General features: G+C 44.8%; 1 protein-coding gene across 3 annotated transcripts in view; it reads right to left on the reverse strand.

The window, feature by feature from the left end:
* The window catches only part of DOCK1 (dedicator of cytokinesis 1), a 267,474-nt gene that overhangs the window by 109,784 nt on the left and 138,335 nt on the right, over positions 1 to 19,355 (reverse strand). For all 3 annotated transcript variants that reach the window (XM_066190723.1, XM_066190724.1, XM_066190722.1), the window contains exons 28-29: positions 8,456 to 8,557; positions 3,917 to 4,011 (exon numbers count right to left, since the gene is read on the reverse strand). In XM_066190723.1, coding sequence (XP_066046820.1) covers positions 3,917 to 4,011; positions 8,456 to 8,557 — 197 coding nt within the window. The remainder of the gene's footprint in view (positions 1 to 3,916; positions 4,012 to 8,455; positions 8,558 to 19,355) is intronic.

Raw genomic sequence — 19,355 nt, forward strand, 5'->3', positions numbered from 1 at the left:
CCAAAGACTAAATTATTTTCATTTACGGAACCGTAGGGAGGAATTGCTTTCATGTTCTGAGTTATGTGTTTAGGAGGAACCTAAGTTTAGCTTGTCAGCTTCCGACAAAAGTTAAAAACAATTTCGAAAACATTTCGGAATCGTTTCAGAAACATGGTTTCGATGGGGGAGATGGAAACAAGACAAAATCTCTCTGCCTTTTTTTGGAACTGCTTTTACAGTTCCAACAGTTACAGTTCTAACTCCTCTGTGTTTTCCTGGAGATGCCTGGAATGAAGAATCTGCCTCCAAAGCACTTCCCAGCCCCGTCCAGAAACACAGGAAAACTCCCTGATCGCTGAAAACTCTGAAATACAGATAGTATGGCTTGAATAGGAATAACTCTTCCTGAAAATGTGGGCACAGACAAACCCTACAAACCCTACAGCAGCTGGAATTTAAAGGTGGACAAGTATCCTAAAAGGAATTATAAGACATTCCCAGCTCCTCCTTACAAGGAGCTGTTTCAAAAGTGCCTTTCATGGTTCCTTATCCATCTCCGTCATCCCTCAGTGGTTTTTTCCATCTCCTTTCCTTGGATATTGTTGTTTGCAGTAAACCAGGGCCTGATCTGGAGCCAAATTTGGAAATGAAAGTAAAAAACACTGCACGAGTTCGAATATTCTCTTCTTTTGCTCCCAAAATGAATTCTTTTACCCCCAAAATGCTGATCAGCCACCTGCAAAACAATTTCACACATTGAACACACTGGTGGCAATTCCATCAAATTGGTAACACCAAAACCTCGGGCTCCGAATCAACAAACTGCTTTGCTAAAATGAGAATTTTACTACATTAGACAGGTCAGTAAATGAAGTTTTACAACAAAAGGAAGAATTTTCTTGTTAGAGATGAAGGTTTCTTGTGTTCATTTTGGCATGCAAGGTGGGAACACAGCCTGACTCCCTGTGGTGTTGGAACAAAGGCTTGGGATGTGATCCTGAACCTGGGATGTGATTCTGAATTTGGGATGTGATCCTGAGCCTGGAACAACAAGACTGGCAGGCAAGAAGGAGAGAGGACCCTGATGTTTTCATGCACTGCACCAAAAACAGGCAGACAAAGTTTTCAAAGTAATTCCTGTCACTATTAATGAGTGTGCAGAATTTTTTTATATATAATATATACGAAATATATAATTCTATATATTTATCCTCCTAGTGAAGGTCAACAAAATATAATACTAAATTGGAACTAAACTTATATTTGCAAGTCGTTAACATGTATTTCTCCATTTTCCCTCTTTCCCCATGGCTACAATTTTATCTCACCCAGAATATTTGAAGCCACTGCTTAATCCAGACTGTCTTAATCTGGAGGCAAAACCCTGCATGGAGAAGAGCTTTGGGAGAAACCTCCTCAAGGACTGGTCTAAAAGCGGAATTAGAGCTCAATTTTCCAGCTATTTTTAGTCTTTTTCCCGTTGTTTCACACTGCCAGATACATTCCATGCAGGAAACAAATGAAATTGTGGAGACATTTAAAATCTAGTTCCCTTGATTTGGCTCCTGGCACAGAAACTGCCCAAGGAGGTGCTTTCAAAAATGACACAAAATTTCACGTTCAGAGTTATTTCTATGAAGGGGACACCACAGCTTTAAAAGACAGAACCTCCTGTTAAATTTCATCTGGTTTTCTTCAATAAAACTTTATAAGGGTGGAAATAAATGGAGCAGATGGACAAAACAAGGTATTTTACAACGCAGCTTTCTGGGTTTGGAAACCACGTTAAACCCCACAGGAAAAATGAAAAGCGTGGAAATTGATTGAGAAGTGTTTCCAAAAGGAGCTGGTGCAATGGGAATGAAAGAATGAGGGAATGACGGATGAACAGCATCCCTTAGCACGTCTGAAGGAACTCCTCAACGCCAAAAAGACTGGGAAATGCTTTTGGCTTTAACTTTAAATACTACTCAGATATTCTACAGGCACGGAGGAATCAAAGATCATCAACATATCTCATTTCTGCTTCCTCAGGACTTCATGTTCAGCACGGGATGAAGACAAGACTATTTTTAAGGATAAAAATTCCACGCCTCTGTCCTAACCGTGAACCATCGTGCTTTGTATTGCTCCTAATTTTCCATGAGGAACTGCCTGGGGGAAGGATCCCCTTGAGCTTTAAGGAAAAAACCACTGGCAGGGAAAGGTTCTGTTTGTACCTTTGCTCTTTCACTCGTATGGCCAGAATTTCACGGTGCCAAATAAAACCCGAGGTGAAACCCCCACCTGAGTGAACACTGGGAGGTCACCTGGCAATCATGTGAAGAGAACACAATTCCTGACTGGTTTGGGTGGGAATGGACCTTAAATCTCATCCAGTGCCACCCCTGCCATGGCAGGGACACCTTCCACTGTCCCAGGCTGCTCCAAGCCCCAGTGTCCAACCTGGCCTTGGACACTGCCAGGGATCCAGGGGCAGCCACAGCTTCTCCGGGAATTCCAGCCCAGCCCCTCCCCACCTTCCCAGGGAACAATTCCTGCCCAATCTCCCATCCAGCCCTGCCCTCTGGCACTTGGGAGCCATTCCCCATGTCCTGTCCCTCCATCCCTTGTCCCCAGCCCCTCTCCAGCTCTCCTGGAGCCCCTTTAGGCCCTGGCAGGGGCTCTGAGGGTTCCCTGGAGCTTCTCCTCTCCAGGTGAGCACCCCCAACTCTCCCAGCCTGTCCCAGAGGGTCTCCAGGCCCTGGAGAAGCTCCGTGGCCTCCTCTGGATCCTGTCCATGAGCTCCTTGTCCCTCCTGTGCTGGGCTGGCACAAGGAACACTCCCTGCAATACTGAGCACACTGTAACTGCCCCGTCCACACCTATCAATGCCAGTCAAGGCATTAGGAATGTCCGAACACCAACCTTCACAATCCTGTTTCTACCTCTCCCAAACTTCAGGAAGCCCGGAGTTGTCCTGTTCCCAGGAAACACATGTTGGGAGGGTTTCCCAACACACTCAAGAGTTGCTGAAGCAAAACCAGTTTCACAATTAATAAAAAAAAGGAATAAATCCAAAGGGCTTCAGACGTTCCTCATCAGCTCTCCCAAGGGCTCCTTATTTCAAACTCCAGCTGCTTCCCAAGCATTCCAAACCAGCAGGAAGAGCCCGAAGACGGCTCAATCTCCTGACTCCTGTTTATTCAGAATGCATTTTATTAGGGAGTTAAGGAGACTTCAGAAGCCAAGATTAAAGTTATGGTGCATTTTTATAAGGAGAGCAGGAGCTGTGGTTAAGGATTTTATATAAGGAGACGCTGACAACTTTACAGCCATAGTAGCTTCCAGTAAATGCAGAAGAGATTTCTCCAGGCAACTGGTAAATATAATGTTTTTCCCTTATACTTTCATCTCAGTACACATAAAAGCATTTGACACACTTAATAAAATGTCACCAGCATAAAACACTGCACAAAGGAATGCTAAATAATGACAGAACTGCAATTATTGAGGAAAAAAAAAAATGAGCATTAGGAACATCTTCAGCTTCTCTCTCCATTACTGGGGTGGCGGAATTTGGATTTAAAAGCTTTTTTAATTCTTTCTTGTAACACCAATGAAATCATTCCTGGACATACAACACCAGCTAATTCGAGGTCATATGCAGAACATGCGATTTATCTTCCACAGAATTAACTGAATTATGATAAGACAGGGATAGAATTTTACTGCACCTGCAGCTGGCTCCGAAATCCAGCTTCTCAGACTGAAGCCACCCTTAATTTTTGGTGGACTCCAAGAGCCCTAAACCAGGCCACTAAAAAGCTGCTCCAGAGCCCCAATTTCTCAATCATTCTTTGCATCAGAGGAGGAGGAGAAGGCAGGGCAGGCTGGCTGCAGCCTCGTGGTCGCTGTTTCCAGGCAACCCCGGAGCTTTTCCCTCTGTACTCACTTGTTCTGCATCATGTTCATGATCACCCAGTCGAAGGGATAGACGTTCTTCCCAATGAGGTTCTTGAACATAATGAACGTTTCCATCAGGAAATCCTAGAAGAAGAGACGAGAGCTGGAGAAAACTGGACCAGAAAAACTCCCAAGGGACGGTGGCAGTTATTAATGGCTGCCCCCCCAAAGGGGCCTTGGTGCTCTGCTTCCTCAAAAAAGAAAAAAAGCTGTTTTTCATAAAAAACACACCTAAATCCTACTCAATGCCCATAAATCTTACAATAATTCCGTTTCAGAAATTATAACAGCAGTAATCCCACATTTAAGCAACCCATGGGATTCATCGAGGCCAAGCACTGGTTCGTCAGTTATCCAAAAGGAGTTCCTGCTGGAAAAATCATTGTTTTTTTCCATACTACGGACAAAATTTCCCAGTTCCTTCGTGGATTGTGACACACCTGTCATGAAACACTCTTGGGAAGTTGATAAAAGCACATTGGTTCATAGAAAGAGGGGAAAAAACCAAAGCTAAATATTTATTTAACTCCTATGATTGCACTAACAAATACTCCCTGGAGTCAGGTGATGAATAATCCCTCCCTTCATGGATATTCTCCAGAAATGGAGATTATTTATGTATTAAAATATAAACAAGTTCCAGCTCAAATCATCACCCCCACCTGGGGCAGAGGACAAAAAATGGTTTGGACATCCCAAAACTGAGAGGGATCCTCCCCAAAGTGAGCAGCAGGAATCGCTTCTGCAAGTGAAAACTTGCCCAAGAACAAGTTAATTTAACGGCATAAAGCAAATTATTTCCACACAGCTATAAACAAACAATTCCTTGGACCAGAAACTTCGTGTACTTTACAATGTAAATCATCTCTTACAATTTGGGAATCTGTAATTGCTATCTAAAAATTTCAGCAATATCAAATGCTGTGAGAAAGATAAAGGGGAAGAGAGAACTTCATGCAGAAAGTCCTTGATCCACTTCACAGAGAGATAAAAATGGACTTTCATTCCAAGGTTAGAATATCTTCCCTTTGATACAGCTTCTCAGTAATGGTATTTATCTGGTCTATCTTTAAAATGTCAAATGCCTACAAAAAAAATCCCCAATATGCTCCATCCACTGGACTTTTAACTAAGACCGGCTCCCGTGTAACCTTTTCAGTGAGAAACCAATCTCAGGTCCCTGCTCTCATCAGTCTTTCTACAGGTCTGAGAGGCAGGAACTCCAGCAGATTTATCCTTTAATCCACTGCTCTGTTCAAAAGTTTTCCTGGCTCAGAAACTCCCTGTCAGTGGATGCAGGGAGCTGCACAGATCCTGAGGACACGGCTTTGAGATCAAGAATCCCAGAATTCCTGACTGGTTTGGGTGGGAAGGACCTTAAAGATCATCTTGGTCCACACCTTCCATTGTCCCAGGCTGCTCCAAGCCCGAATGTCCAGCCTGGCCTTGGGCACTGCCAGGGATCCAGGGGCAGCCACAGCTGCTCTGGGCACCCAGTGCCAGGGCCTGCCCACCCTCACAGCCAGGAATTCCTTCCCAAAATCCCATCTGTCCCTGCCCTCTGGCAGTGGAATCCATTCCCCCTTGTCCTGTCCCTCGAGGCTCTGGCAAATATTCTCTCTCCATGTTTCTTATTTCACAAAGCAACGTGAAATTCCTCCTCCTCCTCCGGAGTCATTCCCCACCCACCTGGCCCCTGCCCCGGCACTGGGTGATTTCCAGAGGTCCCTTCCATCCCCAGCGTGGGGAAAAAATTCTTTAGAGAAAGAAGGAACAAACCTAACCCCCAACATCTGGGATTCTGGGAACTCCGGGGTGCTGGGCTCCACCATGTACAGACCACTCCTGGTAAAAGAGCTCCTCTGTCATTTCACCACACAACACCAGCAAGGATCACAGAATCCCAGGACTGTAAAGTGGGAAAAGACCCCCCAGGACCACCAAATCCAACCTCTGACCAAACAGCACCGTGCTCAGAGAACCAGATCCTGAAGCTTTGGCATGAACAGGAGGGACAGCACGTCTGGAGCTGCTCCAGGTCCAGGTGTCACCACTGTGCACAGCCGCACTCACCCCAGAGCCTCTCCTCCAGCTCAGGAAAATCTGCCTCCAGTTCAGAGCTCAAACTGCACATTCCTCTGCTCATTTTCCCTGTGTTTTCGGGAAAGAATCCCATTGTTGATGATTTGGTTCCTTCCTGAGCCTGGGGGTTCTGACCTACTTTGCTGATTCAGCTCTGCATTTCCAACCCCTGATATTTACATTTTAATAACCCCACGCTCACCCAGGTACTTTAAATAATGCTCTCTAACAACTGAGCTAATTATTGATCAAATAAAAGGCTCCTGATGCTCACCTGGGGTTTATGTATTCATATTACTGCTCTTTTTTTCCATTTTTTGGTTCTCATTGAAAAGCAAATGGTTTGGATGAATTAACCTCATTTTATGAGGAAAAGTCAGGGTTTTTTGAGGGGCTGGGAAGAGAGGGAAGGCACCAGGACAAGAAAAAGCGGCTTATTTTTAGTGTAACTGGAAGCAGGACAAATATTTCTGACCAGAAAAGCCTGTACTAAAGGAGGAAGGGTTACAACTCCTGCTCTCTCTCCAACTACAAATACAAATCCTATTTAATAGGAAATAGAATTCACAGCAGGTAAGACCCCAAAAAAATCCCCATCTCCTGATGGAAAGGAAACAGCCTGAGCTCCGCCTGAGATTCTCCACATGGCAGAACATTCCCAGGCATTTTTTGTTAACTAAACCACATGTGTCTCAAATAAAAATATTTTTTATCAAGTAAAAAGAGGAAAAAAAAATCAGTTAGTCCCAGAAACAACCTCCCTGATCTCGGATAATGTTTCATCTCAGGATGACAGCAGAATCACAGATTTTGATTTTACAGAATCACAGCAGAGTTCGGGCTGGAAAGGATCTTAAAGCAAGAAACTCCTCTTTGAACAGACATTCCTTAATAAATCTAAACTCTCTACTCTGCAGAGAGGTAAAAGACTAGTTTTATTGCCCTCCACCTCATCCTTTCATGGACTTTTGAGGCCAAATATGACCATTATAATAATCTAAACCTGCCACCTACATAACACAGACCATAAAGTTTCCTCCAGCACTTCCAGCCCTGAGCTTCCAACTCCTGCTTGAGCAAGAGCAGTGGCTGAAGGAAGATTTAAGGGTCTCCAGTGGTGAAAAAGAAACCACAGCTTAAGATTTCCCCTCTTTCTTGCCTTTTTTTTGGTAAGAAGAAACGTTTCATTTCTCCCTGGCTGAATTTAGTCTCAGTTCTAAATCACTGCTTTGTGATTAAACGGAATCCTCTGCAATAGGAGGCGCAGTTTTCACCTCCAGCTCCGGGTTTAGAAGCAAAGACTCCTGGATTTCAGTTCTACTGGGTGAGTCAAATGAGAGTGGCACAAAAAACTGTTGGGTTAAAGAAGTGGAAAAACCTTTAAAATGGAAAAAAAAAAAAAACAACAAAAAAATGAAAATTTAGTTTACTCCCTGTAGTTTCCACTACTCACAGGATTAACAATGCTCTTCCATCAAACCTCCACACCTCAAGGAATATTATTTAAAATCAGCTCTGAGCTTTAGAGATGCCAGAGCAGGTGCAGAAAGAGGCTTCAGCACCTGAAATCTGCAACAGGGCAAAGAGCTCAAACCCTGCCCAGCACAGACAGAAAGAATAACACAAATTCAAGACAAACTGGAAACTTGAAACAGAAATGACACAAAGGCAAGTCCTGGTGTTGTTCTGGTGGGGCTGGAAGGAAGAAGAGAAGGTGAAGAGGGATTAAAAGCCAGGTGGAAGCTGCCTGGAGCACGCGCAGGGTGGCAGCGGCGGCAGTGGGGATGGGACATCACTGACTGCTGGAGCTCAGCCAGGAGCTGGGTGTCCCCTCCCCGGTTGCCCGGCCACATGGCAGTGGCACTTCCAGGTTATTACAGAGTTATCTCCTCAGCTATAAACTCCCTTCCATTATGCTTTAATTAACTTGGGTTGTTGCCTTAGCCAGGCTGCCCAACCACTCTGAGAAGACAAATTACAATTATTATTGCTTATTTAACAACTAAGGGCATCTTTAAGGTGAAAGCGTTTTGCATAAAAGGGAAAAGGGAGAGCCAGCAGACCTCTAAGTAAAAGCTGCTTCAAGAAATGAAATCAGGACATCTGGAAGATTTAACACTGAAAGTTCCTTTCCTAAGAAAGCCTTTTTTATATCCTGTTTCTTCTTTCCTTACCAGATTTTTGTAATGTCTCATCACTACTATTTTTTACTGCTTTCTTTTAACTGCCTCCAGCCCACTGCCTCATGTTTTAAAACACTGAACAGCTCCAGCTGTACTCCCGTGCGTGTCACAGGGCCTAAATAATTATTTTACATTAAATCTGCAATGCCCAACGCATTTTGTTCACATCTCACAAGTGCATTTAAGGGCCAGTAACAGGGGAAAAAAAAACCCAAAGGTTTTTTTGAGGCATCTTATGAAGAGATAAAACAAACGAAACTCACCACAACATCCGACCTCATCTTGCCAAAAGTCTTGATCAAGTGGGCATAGTGATAATCCTCCATTTGCCTCAGGATGGCTGTCATGCAGGCCACGAAACTCCCCTGGCAGAAAGCAAAGCGAAGGAATCCATTATTTAGGATAATGCCACACAATAATAATAATAATAATAATAGAGTCGACCGCAGAATGCAGTGGAGATAATTCTAGCATTAAAATTCATTATGCATATGCAAAATTCTGTCAAGGCAACAAAACAAAACAAAAAAAAAAATCCCATCTCGAAAAGTTTCCAATTTCCCAATCTCCTGGGTTTATCACCGAAGCTTTTGCCACGTATTCTTCATCTAAAAATTGCTCAGACATTAAAGTCTCTGCGAGGCAATAAACAGCACACCTAAAAATATCCCCCCAATATCAGCATTTGCATTTGGAAAGTCAATATTCTGCTCCAGGAAGAAATCTTTCTAAAATTATCATTCGGAGCATTCCAGCTTAACCAACCCCAAGTTTTCATTTCACTGCGTGGTCTTTTCAGACACAGTGATGCTCTAAAAAAACCACCACCAAAATCCAGGAAATTCCCTAAAACCAGAAGAGCAGCACCATCCAGATCTCTCTTGAACCACAGAAAAAAGGTGAAAAGTGACCAAAAGAAAGTTTAATTTTTGCTTCTGGTGTGTGAAAGTGTTGCAGTAACAATCCAACCCATTCCCATGGTTCCCAGATGTAGCAAAATCCCCAAAAATGGGAGCTTCTTGTCCATCCCCCCTCTCTGCCCGTCCACTAAAAGCCTGTTAACGACGTCCACATCTTTTCTGGTCTCTGATGCAAGAGGAAAAACATTAAAAATTGGTAAAACCCCCAGCAGAATGACTCAGAAAAGAAGTGACTCTTTCTATGGTTTGATGAAACTGCAAATCCCCTTTCTGTGCTGTTTTCCAGGTTATTCCATGCCACAGCCCAGGAGAACACTCAGGAATTTTCTCTCCATAAAGGCACAGAGCCTTTACTGTTACCTTTAAGATCAGCATTCATTTCAATTTAAAATCATTATTTCCACATCAGTCCAAGTAATTGAGATTAAACCCGAAATGACACCGGGTCACCTGCATGTGCTCTGAGCCCTCTGATTTACAGGTTAAGCCCCAAATTCCACCTGACCAGCACTCCTGGAATTTGCTTTTCTCCAGCAATGGAGCTTAGATCTAAACTCCTACAGGACTGGTTTTGTCCATGTGGGAATACTGGATTTTCCAGAGGATGCCGAGGTTCCTGATGGGAGCTCTGTGGCACCTGCAAACTCCATGAATATGGAAGGAAAGGCCACCTGAGCTGCTCTTCTGGGACATCAAACGAACTTCCTAACAACCCTTGAAAAGAACAGAAACTGGGGCTCTATAAAGACAAAGTTTCCTGCTGTGCAGTGGAAATAAGCCGGGACCATCTCAAAAATGCAAACATTAATTGTCACAACAGCGCCTAACGAGCTGTTGTGACAATCCCATCTCCCATCTCCTCCAAGGATGCCATCAGTCACAGTGATGTGCCAGCACCAGGCAGAATTATCCATTTTTTAACTTGGCTGCCTCAGGTTAGGCTGCAGATGGAGCACAGCCCATCCCAGGTCTGTGGCTGGTTTGTTTTGTCCATGAGATCTTTTCACAGACACCTCAATATCCTCCAAGTCCGCTGCTTGGCAAAGACATCAATCTGGTTTTAGTTTTATTCCCATCAACCCTCACGCAGGCAAATCCAGCCCTTCCCAGGTGACCAACAGCTCTGCTTCCCTCCAACGAAGTCACTTCTCAAACTGGCTGATCATTTAGGGCATATTTTTATTTATTTACCTGTTTGGGGAGTAATTTAATACACACGGGTGCAGGATTTAAAAGATGGATTTCATCCCTGAGGAACTTCTCAAAGCAAACTGATATTAAAAAAAAATTCACAGAATCCCAGAAGGGTTTAGGTGGGAACAGACCACAGAGCTCATCCAGTGCCACCACCCCTGCCATGGCAGGGACACCTTCCATTGTCCCAGGCTGCTCCAAGCCCTGTCCAGCCTGGCCTTGGGCACTGCCAGGGATCCAGGGGCAGCCACAGCTGCTCTGGGAATTCCAGCCCAGCTCCTTTCAGGGAACAATTCCTGCCCAAATCCCATCTAAATCGACCCACTGTCAGTCTAAAGCCATTCCCTGTGTCCTGTCCCTCCATGCCTTGTCCCCAGCCCCTCTCCAGCTCTCCTGGAGCCCCTTCAGGCCCTGCCAGGGGCTCTGAGCTCTCCCTGGAACTTCTCCTCTCCAGGCGAGCACCCCCATGGGTTTGGATCAACTGTTAAACTTCCAAACACATTTTAATATTCATTTTTCAATTTAGGAGCAGCCAGAGGCGTGGATAAATTTGCTTGCCAACACCTTGATACTGGTGATCCCTATCCCATCCTCCACCCCTCTGACATCCTGACAATCCCTGGGAGCAGCTCTTGGCTGCACAGGGAGAGCTGCTCTGAGTGTCCCCAGCCAGCAGCAATGATGTGTCACCGAAGGGAGGGATAATTACACAAGAAGAGCTCCTTAATTAGCACGGTGGGAATCACAAAGGAGCAGCAAAGTTGAGTGTCTGCTGGTGAGACTCTCTGAGTCCACGTGCAAGTGTGGAAATGCCAACAGGAGAGCTGGTTAAAAACCTGGAATGGCTGCTGGAGTTAAAGACAGGAAAATAAACAATAAGCAAATAGAAACGGAACGCTCACAGGAGGGGATTCTGTAGTGCTGTAAGTTTTAGTTAAAATGACAGAAACTTGTTAAATTTTGTCATTTCAGCTCAGGCTGGGCCCCCAAAGTGGTGCTGAGCAGACTGGCTGTGGGTCTTTAACCAGTTATCAACACTTCTGCCTGTCTCCCTGCATAAAATAATGATTCATGCTCATCTTGCTGTTTATCTTGGTAATAAAATCCCTTCCTTTGATATAAAATTGTTCCTTGAAGCCAACGTTGCATCACACACACACACACATCCCTGCTCCAGCATTTATCTGCAGATCCCCACCTGCAAACCACTTCCTGCTAGGAAGGAAAAATCTATTTAATATTAGGAGGGAAGTAAAACTACCAGTCATCGTTTTCTTTGTGAGGTACCACTTGCAGCCAGCACACTCTTTAATTGCAATGCTAATAAAGGTTTGTAATTATTTAGAGGCAATATTTGTACTCGAGGTGTTTTGAATATGCTCTACTGACTAGTTAGCAGTAGCTAACAACATGATTAGATTTTAATCTTAAGTTGATTTTTAATCTTTAGCTGTATTCGGAGATCACTGTCATCATCTACAGACCAGCACTGGAAGCAATGCATAGGGGGAAGAAAAAAAAAAGTACCTAATTCTCTAAAAAATCAATTTCAATTTGAACCACGGGAATAATTGCAAAGCTGTGTTTACCCAGCCAGTCCTGCAAGGGGTTTCCATCGTCCTGGGCATTTATCAGCTGTTTATTCACTGAAATAGTGGCAAGGTTTACCCTGGAAGCCTTTCCCTGCTGCAAAGCTCAGAAATGAGGTGGTCAAAACAGGGAGGAAGATAATTAAAGAATATCCACCAGAGAAGCCTTCTGCCAGCAGGTTGTTACAATTCCGGCCTCTCCTGGATTGTTTCTTTCCAAACCAGGGTCACCGAGGGTCACCCTGGGCCAGCGGGGGTGGGAAGTGCCCACAGGATGGGGGCTGGGGGTTGGAATGAGCCCAGGTGTGCCCAGGAGTGTCATAGGTGTGCCCAGGGGTGCCCAGGTGTGTCATAGATGTGCCCAGGTGTGTCACAGGTGTGCCCAGGGGTGCCCAGGTGAGTCACAGATGTGCCCAGGTGTGTCACAGGTGTGCCCAGGTGTGTCGCAGGTGTGCCCAGGGGTGCCCAGGTGCGTCACAGGTGTGCCCAGGGGTGCCCAGGTGTGTCACAGGTGTGCCCAGGTGTGTCACAGGTGTGCCCAGGGGTGCCCAGGTGTGCCCAGGTGTGTCACAGGTGTGCCCAGAAGTGTCATAGATGTGCCCAGGGGTGCCCAGGGGTGCCCAGGTGTGTCACAGGTGTGCCCAGAAGTGTCATAGATGTGCCCAGGGGTGCCCAGGGGTGCCCAGGTGTGTCACAGGTGTGCCCAGGTGTGTCACAGGTGTGCCCAGGGGTGCCCAGGTGTGTCACAGGTGTGCCCAGGGGTGCCCCAGGCCACTGGCACCTGGATTGCAGCAGGAATTGTGTGCCCACAGGCAGCAGGAGTTGCGCCCTGAGCTGGCACTGCTGAGGGACCTCAGATCCTGGGGTCAGTTCGGATCCCTCAGGACAAGAGGGACACTGAGGGGCTGGAGTGTGTCCAGGGAAGGGGCTGGAGAATTCCTGAGGGAGCTGGGGAAGGGGCTGAGCCTGGAGAAAAGGAGGCTCAGGGGGGACCCGGTGGCTCTGCACAGCTCCCTGCCAGGAGGGGACAGCCGGGGGGGTCGGGCTCTGCTCCCAGGGAACAGGGACAGGAGGAGAGGGAACGGCCTCAGGCTGGCCCAGGGGAGGCTCAGGGTGGATATTTGGGAAAATTCCTTCACCAAAATGATTTACAAGCACTGGAAGGGGCTGCCCAGGGAGGTCTGGAGTCCCCATCCCTGGAGGGATTTAAAGTCCAGATGGATGTGGCACCTGGGGACGTGGGGTGGCCTTGGACACCAGGGGTGGCCTCGGCAGTGCTGGGGGATGGTTGGACTCCATGATCTCACAGAGGTTTTCCATCCTGGATGCTTTTGTGATTCTCTTCCACGACTGAAGCTTTCCCAAAGCAAAATCATGGGATCCAGGGTATCTGCAGGCCTGTCCAAAGGGAAGCCAGATCCAGCTCCCAAGGAGGATGAGTGAAAATTCAGCTCCATTAAAAGAAAACAAACCTAAGCCCAACACCAAAGCATCTCTTTTTTTTTCTGTATAGAGGGTGCCTGATTATTTAGAAACACATTTTATCTTAAAAAACTGAGCAAGCAATTCCAAACTGTGGAATTACTTCGGATTTCTGTACAATTCAGTTCTGAAGGAAAACTTGAAGAGACCTGGGAATGCTCCAAAACGACTTATTTTCCTAAATCACCTTTAAAATAAAACCCTCAGTGTTCAAATGGCTCTGGTACAGATACGAGAAGGGAAATTTTCCTTTTAAATAACCCCCACAAGTAACATTAACACTGAGAAATTCCAGAATGAGAAGAGAATTCCCCGCAGGGGGGACCACACATGCCAACACTTTTCTCCCTCAGGGATGAAAGATCCTGTTTTAAACAGCCTTGTCCATTTTCTCCCGGTGAAATATTTGAATGGAAATGTTAAGCTCTTTATGTATAGCGAGAAAATCGAGAGAAATCAAACTTCAGCTAAGTGATGTCGCATTAAAATGTCCCTGTTGCCACGGTCAGGAATAAATGAAAAAGTCTGAGTTTCATCTATTTTTTTTTCCATTAAATTTTCCTTATGTGGCCTTAAAAGACTACACAGCTAAATAAATAAATGGATGAATGCATAATAAAAAAAAATCCCCAACAAAATCACTCGAATTAATTCACTACATTTTGGCTTTCAGAACATTTCCATAGAATTTACTTTGTTGGAAAGGATTTAATTCCCTCACGATTCCCAGAGAGTTAGTAAAGATAAAAAAAAAATAAAGTTTTCTCTCTGCTTACAGCTTATATTAGCAATAAATAAAGAACTAAAAATCAATTTTTATCAATTCTAGAAATCACTCATTAAATTATCACCACTTATGCACTCACAAGATAAAAATCCAACCTTAAAACGTTTAAAATGTCCCAAATTTCATCTTTTTTGCCATGTGAAAATGTAAAATCCGATTTGTCTGCAGACAAGTTGGCTCACTTCAATAATGTATTTTATGTAATTTGTAGTAGAAAGGTATTACAAAACCCAGCATGAATAAGGCAGAGGATCTTCCATCATTCCTTCTTTTCAAGAATGCTTTATATCCTGAAATAAAGATAATGGATGGAAGTTACAGCTTCCAGGGCATCCTGAAGGGAGTTTGATTCCTGAAGCTTTTCCCAGCAGCATCACACCAGGACGGGAAAAAGACCCAAAACAAAGCAGAACCCTCCCAAAGGCTCCCTAAATTTCTCTCTGTGCACAGAAAATTCATCCATGTATTTCTCACAGCATTAAAACAAACATTTCTTTTCCCGTAATAGAAAAATCCCACAGTAAATTCGGCAGCGCCTTCAGAGACGACAGGATGATTTCGTGGCTACAGCAGCAGGATAAAAACAAGTGCAAAACGTTCCCACTTATCACATTTTTTACTGAATACACAGAATATTCCATTTCCTTAGGCCAAACCCTGCCTCTTGAACACGAGAATAAAACATGTGAGCTTTTTTCCTTGCAGGAACAGAAGCTCACACCTGCAGTAAAGGCAGCGATAAATATTTGGGCGTTTTCCTGCTGCCACAAACGTTATTCTGAAGCATCTTTTTGCCAATCAAGATGCACTAAGATATTTTCAGTGACAAGTTTTGCTTCCAGAGCTCCTGGGAAAGATGTGCCACCTCCTTTACCTGATGTGACTTCAGGAGTTCAGAGCCTCCCTAAGCAGCAGAACCGATTTTAGGTTTTCCAAGGCAGGAGAAGTCCACGCAAAATGCAGAGCTCTGATACAGGAGCTTAGAGGTGAACAGCAGCTTGTTTAGTCTTCAAACCGTGTTTTACCTCAAAAAGTATTTTACAGATCCTGATTTGAGCTCTGACAATTCCATCTCAGTTGATAGAAAAGCTTGTTTTAAAAGGAAAACTCTTCCAGCACTGAGTCCCTGCAGGAGTGAATGCAGGAGGAATGCTTTTCTCCTTTGGAAGAAAAGCAAAAGGGTTTTCACAGAGATCCCAACCGGAATCCAGCCCTGGCTGTGGCCTTCTGCATCTGAAGGAGCTGACAAGAAAGATGGAGAGAGAATATTTCCACAAGACAACGGCTTCCCACTGCCAGAAGGCAGGGATGGATGGGATTTTGGGAAGAAATCCTTGCTGGGAGGAGCTGGGCTGGAATTCCCAGAGCAGCTGTGGCTGCCCCTGGATCCCTGGAGTGTCCAAGGCCAGGCTGGACCTTGGGGCAGCCTGGGACAGTGGAAGGTGTCCCTGCCCATGGGTGGGGTGGAATGGGATGGGCTTTGAGGATTTCCCAAACCATTCCATGATTCTGTGACTCCAAGATCGCGGCAGCCCAACTGAAATTCACTCTGCAAAAAGGTTTATTTGTGAGGAAGTCGGTGATAACACAGTTGGGAATAGACACAAAGAGTTGCCCGATTCAAAAGTGCTTTGCACCAACTTCTGTAAAAAGCAGGCGAAAAAATTAATGAGATGTTTTAGCAACACCATTTATCATGTTTCTAAGGCTCTTTTACAGAAAAAAAAAAAAGTTCAATTTTAACCAAAAAAAAAAAAAAAAAAGCTTCTCTTTTAAAAGCTCCACACAGTGTCAGTATTGAACAGTGCCCTTCAGTGGAACCCACAGTGCTCAGGAGTGCTCAAGGTCAGTACATTTATTTCTGGTCTTCTAAATGCACTTGCCTTCCCTCATGGTTGGTTGTTTTGTTTTTTTTTTTTCCCCCTCCCTCTGCTACACTAAACATTATTTGACTGAAAATCTACAGAACTGGCCTCAATAAATCAGTTTCAGGTATCTTGGTTTACACATCTGTTAATGCCGCTAATAAAATTATAAATGCAGTCATAAAACACAGAAAATAACTGTATTTATGGGAATGGCCAGTTCTCAAACAGTAAAAAATAAAAAGGAAAAGCCATTAAAAAATGTTTTAAAATAATTTTGCAAAAATGCAGCACTGAATAAGGAATATAACTCTGATGCCAGGTCCTCACCACCCTCACAGAGAAGAATTTCTTCCTAATATCCGATCTAAATCTCCCTTCCTTCATTTCAAAGCCATTCCCTGTTTTGCTGTCACTCCACGCCCTTGTAGATATTCCCTTCAAAAAGTCACTGAGGAGGAACAATACAAGCAAACCCATCACAGTGAGAATCCCTATTTTATTTAGCAAACACAATTAATGTCGGAAGCCACGTAAAAAAACTTCGATGCAGACCAGGAGAAGAACCGAAGGAAAAGAACTTTTAAAAGGGAATAATAATTGGAGAGAAGTGGCATTCCCAGTTAGGAACGCACTGCAATCCCAGTGGGATTGGGATAGCCCACAGGTATTTGGGATGTTGTCCCTGCAGCACTGAGGGATCGCTGTGACAAATTATGGGAATCAGAGGAAGAGAAATGATCTTTTAAATGATAATCTTCACACCAGACAGGTGATGCTGCCAGATGAATACACTCCTCAAAGCAACAGCCATTTTGAAGACAAATGATCCCACTTTTTGGTGCTTCTCCTCCGCCTGTTTTAATGTAAATTATTTAGCAACTGCTTTATTGAGGGGCTCAGCGAGCTGCACAGATAAGAAATGTGAGCAATCCAAATTTAATTGATGAAACCACGCAGCTCAGAGATCCCTGGATTAAAAAAACTCCTTGCAGGAGGAGGTCTCTTTGGGGAAGCTTTTGCATTTTGTAATTAATTCCTACCTTCGGTTCACTCAGCACATCAACCCTCACACTCCGCACCCCGGGGGCCGCTCCCTTCCCGAGGTTTTGGGACAGAACACGGTGGATGTGGGAAGGTTTATGGGATGCAGGCTCTGATGTTCCCAGCTCTCCCAGCTGCAGAAGGTGACCCAGCCCTTGCAGACAGGAATTACTGCCAGGCTCTCATCAGTGGGGGAAATAAAGGCAGGGCTCTCTCCACATTTGCACGATATCAAAATGAAATCCCCAGCACAGGCAATGTTCTCATTCCCTCCTCCCCAAAGAGCAGAAGCGATGAAATACACAAAGACTGATCACAGGCTGGTCCTTTGTTCTGACTTCTCTGACTCAAGCTCACTTTTCTGTACTTTTCTGTATGTATTTTATTCCGTATATTTTATGTTATGGCAGAAAATTAATGGCATTTACACAAATGCATGTATCAATGCGGTAAATAAGAGAAATACAATTTCCACACAGGTCACATTTCAAGGGAGAATTCCTGTTCCAATATTGACAGATAAGAGGAGCTGAAAAGATTAATTCCCAGTAGCATTAATACCCAGTAATACTCTTCTCTGCCTACAGGAATGTCCTCACCTTACCTGGCTCTTCCCTTGGAATTTGGCTCCCAAATCATTCCTTCCACCTCCTGCCACGGGCAGGGACACCTTCCACTGTCCCAGGCTGCTCCAAACCCTGATGTCCAGACTGGCCTTGGGCACTGCCAGGGATTCAGGGGCAGACACAGAAAATCTGGGAATTCCAGCCCAGCTTCTCCCCACCCTCACAGCCAGGAATTCCACCCCAATCTCCCATCCAGCCCTTCCCTTAAGCAGTGGGAATCCATTCCCTGTGTCCTGTCCCTCCATTCCTTGTCCCCAGTCCCTCTGCAGCTCTCCTGGAGCCCCTTCAGGCCCTGCCAGGGGCTCTGAGCTCTCCCTGGAGCTTCTCCTCTCCAGGCTGAACAATCCCAATTCTCCCAGCCTAGCTCCAGAGCAGAGCAGAGGAGTTTTATCCTTGTCCCACAATTTTACTTCACCTTGCACAATTTCACTTCACCTGTAACTTCTGCAGCTTGTTCAGTTTTATAAAATGTGCGCAAGGTTTGCAAAGGAAAACCTCCACAGCCTTTCCCTTTTCCAACAGAGATCCCTAAGCCCAGCTATCTGTATTTTCCAGGAGCTGTCTGCAGGTGTTTGGAGAAGCAGCCATATCTGCATTTTATGCCCTCTCAAGGAACACAGACCTGTTTAATACTTTGCATTTAATTAAAGGGAGCCTCATCTGCAGAATCTGAACACGAGGATATGTGGGCTGAGTCTCCAAGAATGACCCAATTCTTCCCTAACATTATTAAATTTGAATTTTGTTTCTTATTAAACTCGCAGCAACTCAGGAGACTTTGGGGGATTCTCGCAGACAAGCCAGTGCTAAACAATGTGCAGACTCCAGAAGAGCTTCAAAGGTGCCTCATGAAAAGAATATGAAATCAATCTCTAAGCTGCAATCTAAGCAAAAGGAGATGAACTCTTCTATTGCGGAAAAGCGAATTAATGAAACCCCTCTTTCATTACGATTTGGGACGATGACCAAGACGTTCAGCAGAGTAAGCTCCAACAGGATGCCGCTGATAAAAGGCTCTTTATCCTCTTCCCACCTGAACTCAGCAGAAATCCCAAAAAGGACAAAAGGAGACCATCAGCGAGCTAAAGGACAAACTTCCTGAGGTTATATGAGCCAGTGTGGACCCAGGAATTTCCTGTCACACGCAAGATTTTTGCTTTTATATTGATCTTGAATCAATAACATACTTGGAAGTTAAGAAACGAGCGGAATACGTTAAACACATCTCATTCTTTCTCCGTTCCGTGGAATCCCACACAGGTTTGGGTTGGAAGGGACCTGAAAGCTCCTTTAGTTCCATCCCTGCCATGGGCAGGGACACTTTCCACCATCCCTGGCTGCTCCAAGCCCTGTCCAGCCTGACCTTGGACACTTCCAGGGATCTCCTCCTGAAGGAAAGAACAGAATTTTCGCTCAGGAAGCTCTGCTGCCTCCAGATGAAGCTAATTCAGGTTTCTCTGTACTTGCAAGTCAAACAAAACCCACCTAAAATATTTCAGGAGAACAACTTCCTTATTTTCTCACTAAACCCAAGGTGAGAAACATGTTTTGACAATTTTCCTCACGATACCCAGCACGCTCCACGTATTCCAGCAACAACAAAACATTTTGAAGGGCCGGTTTCCCACCGCCGAAATAAATTCCGACTCATAACTG

This window comes from Chamaea fasciata, unplaced genomic scaffold, assembly GCF_029207755.1.
Source record: "Chamaea fasciata isolate MVZ Bird 193981 ecotype frontalis unplaced genomic scaffold, bChaFas1.0.hap1 SCAF_9, whole genome shotgun sequence".
In the NCBI taxonomy this organism is placed as follows: Eukaryota; Metazoa; Chordata; class Aves; order Passeriformes; family Sylviidae; genus Chamaea; species Chamaea fasciata.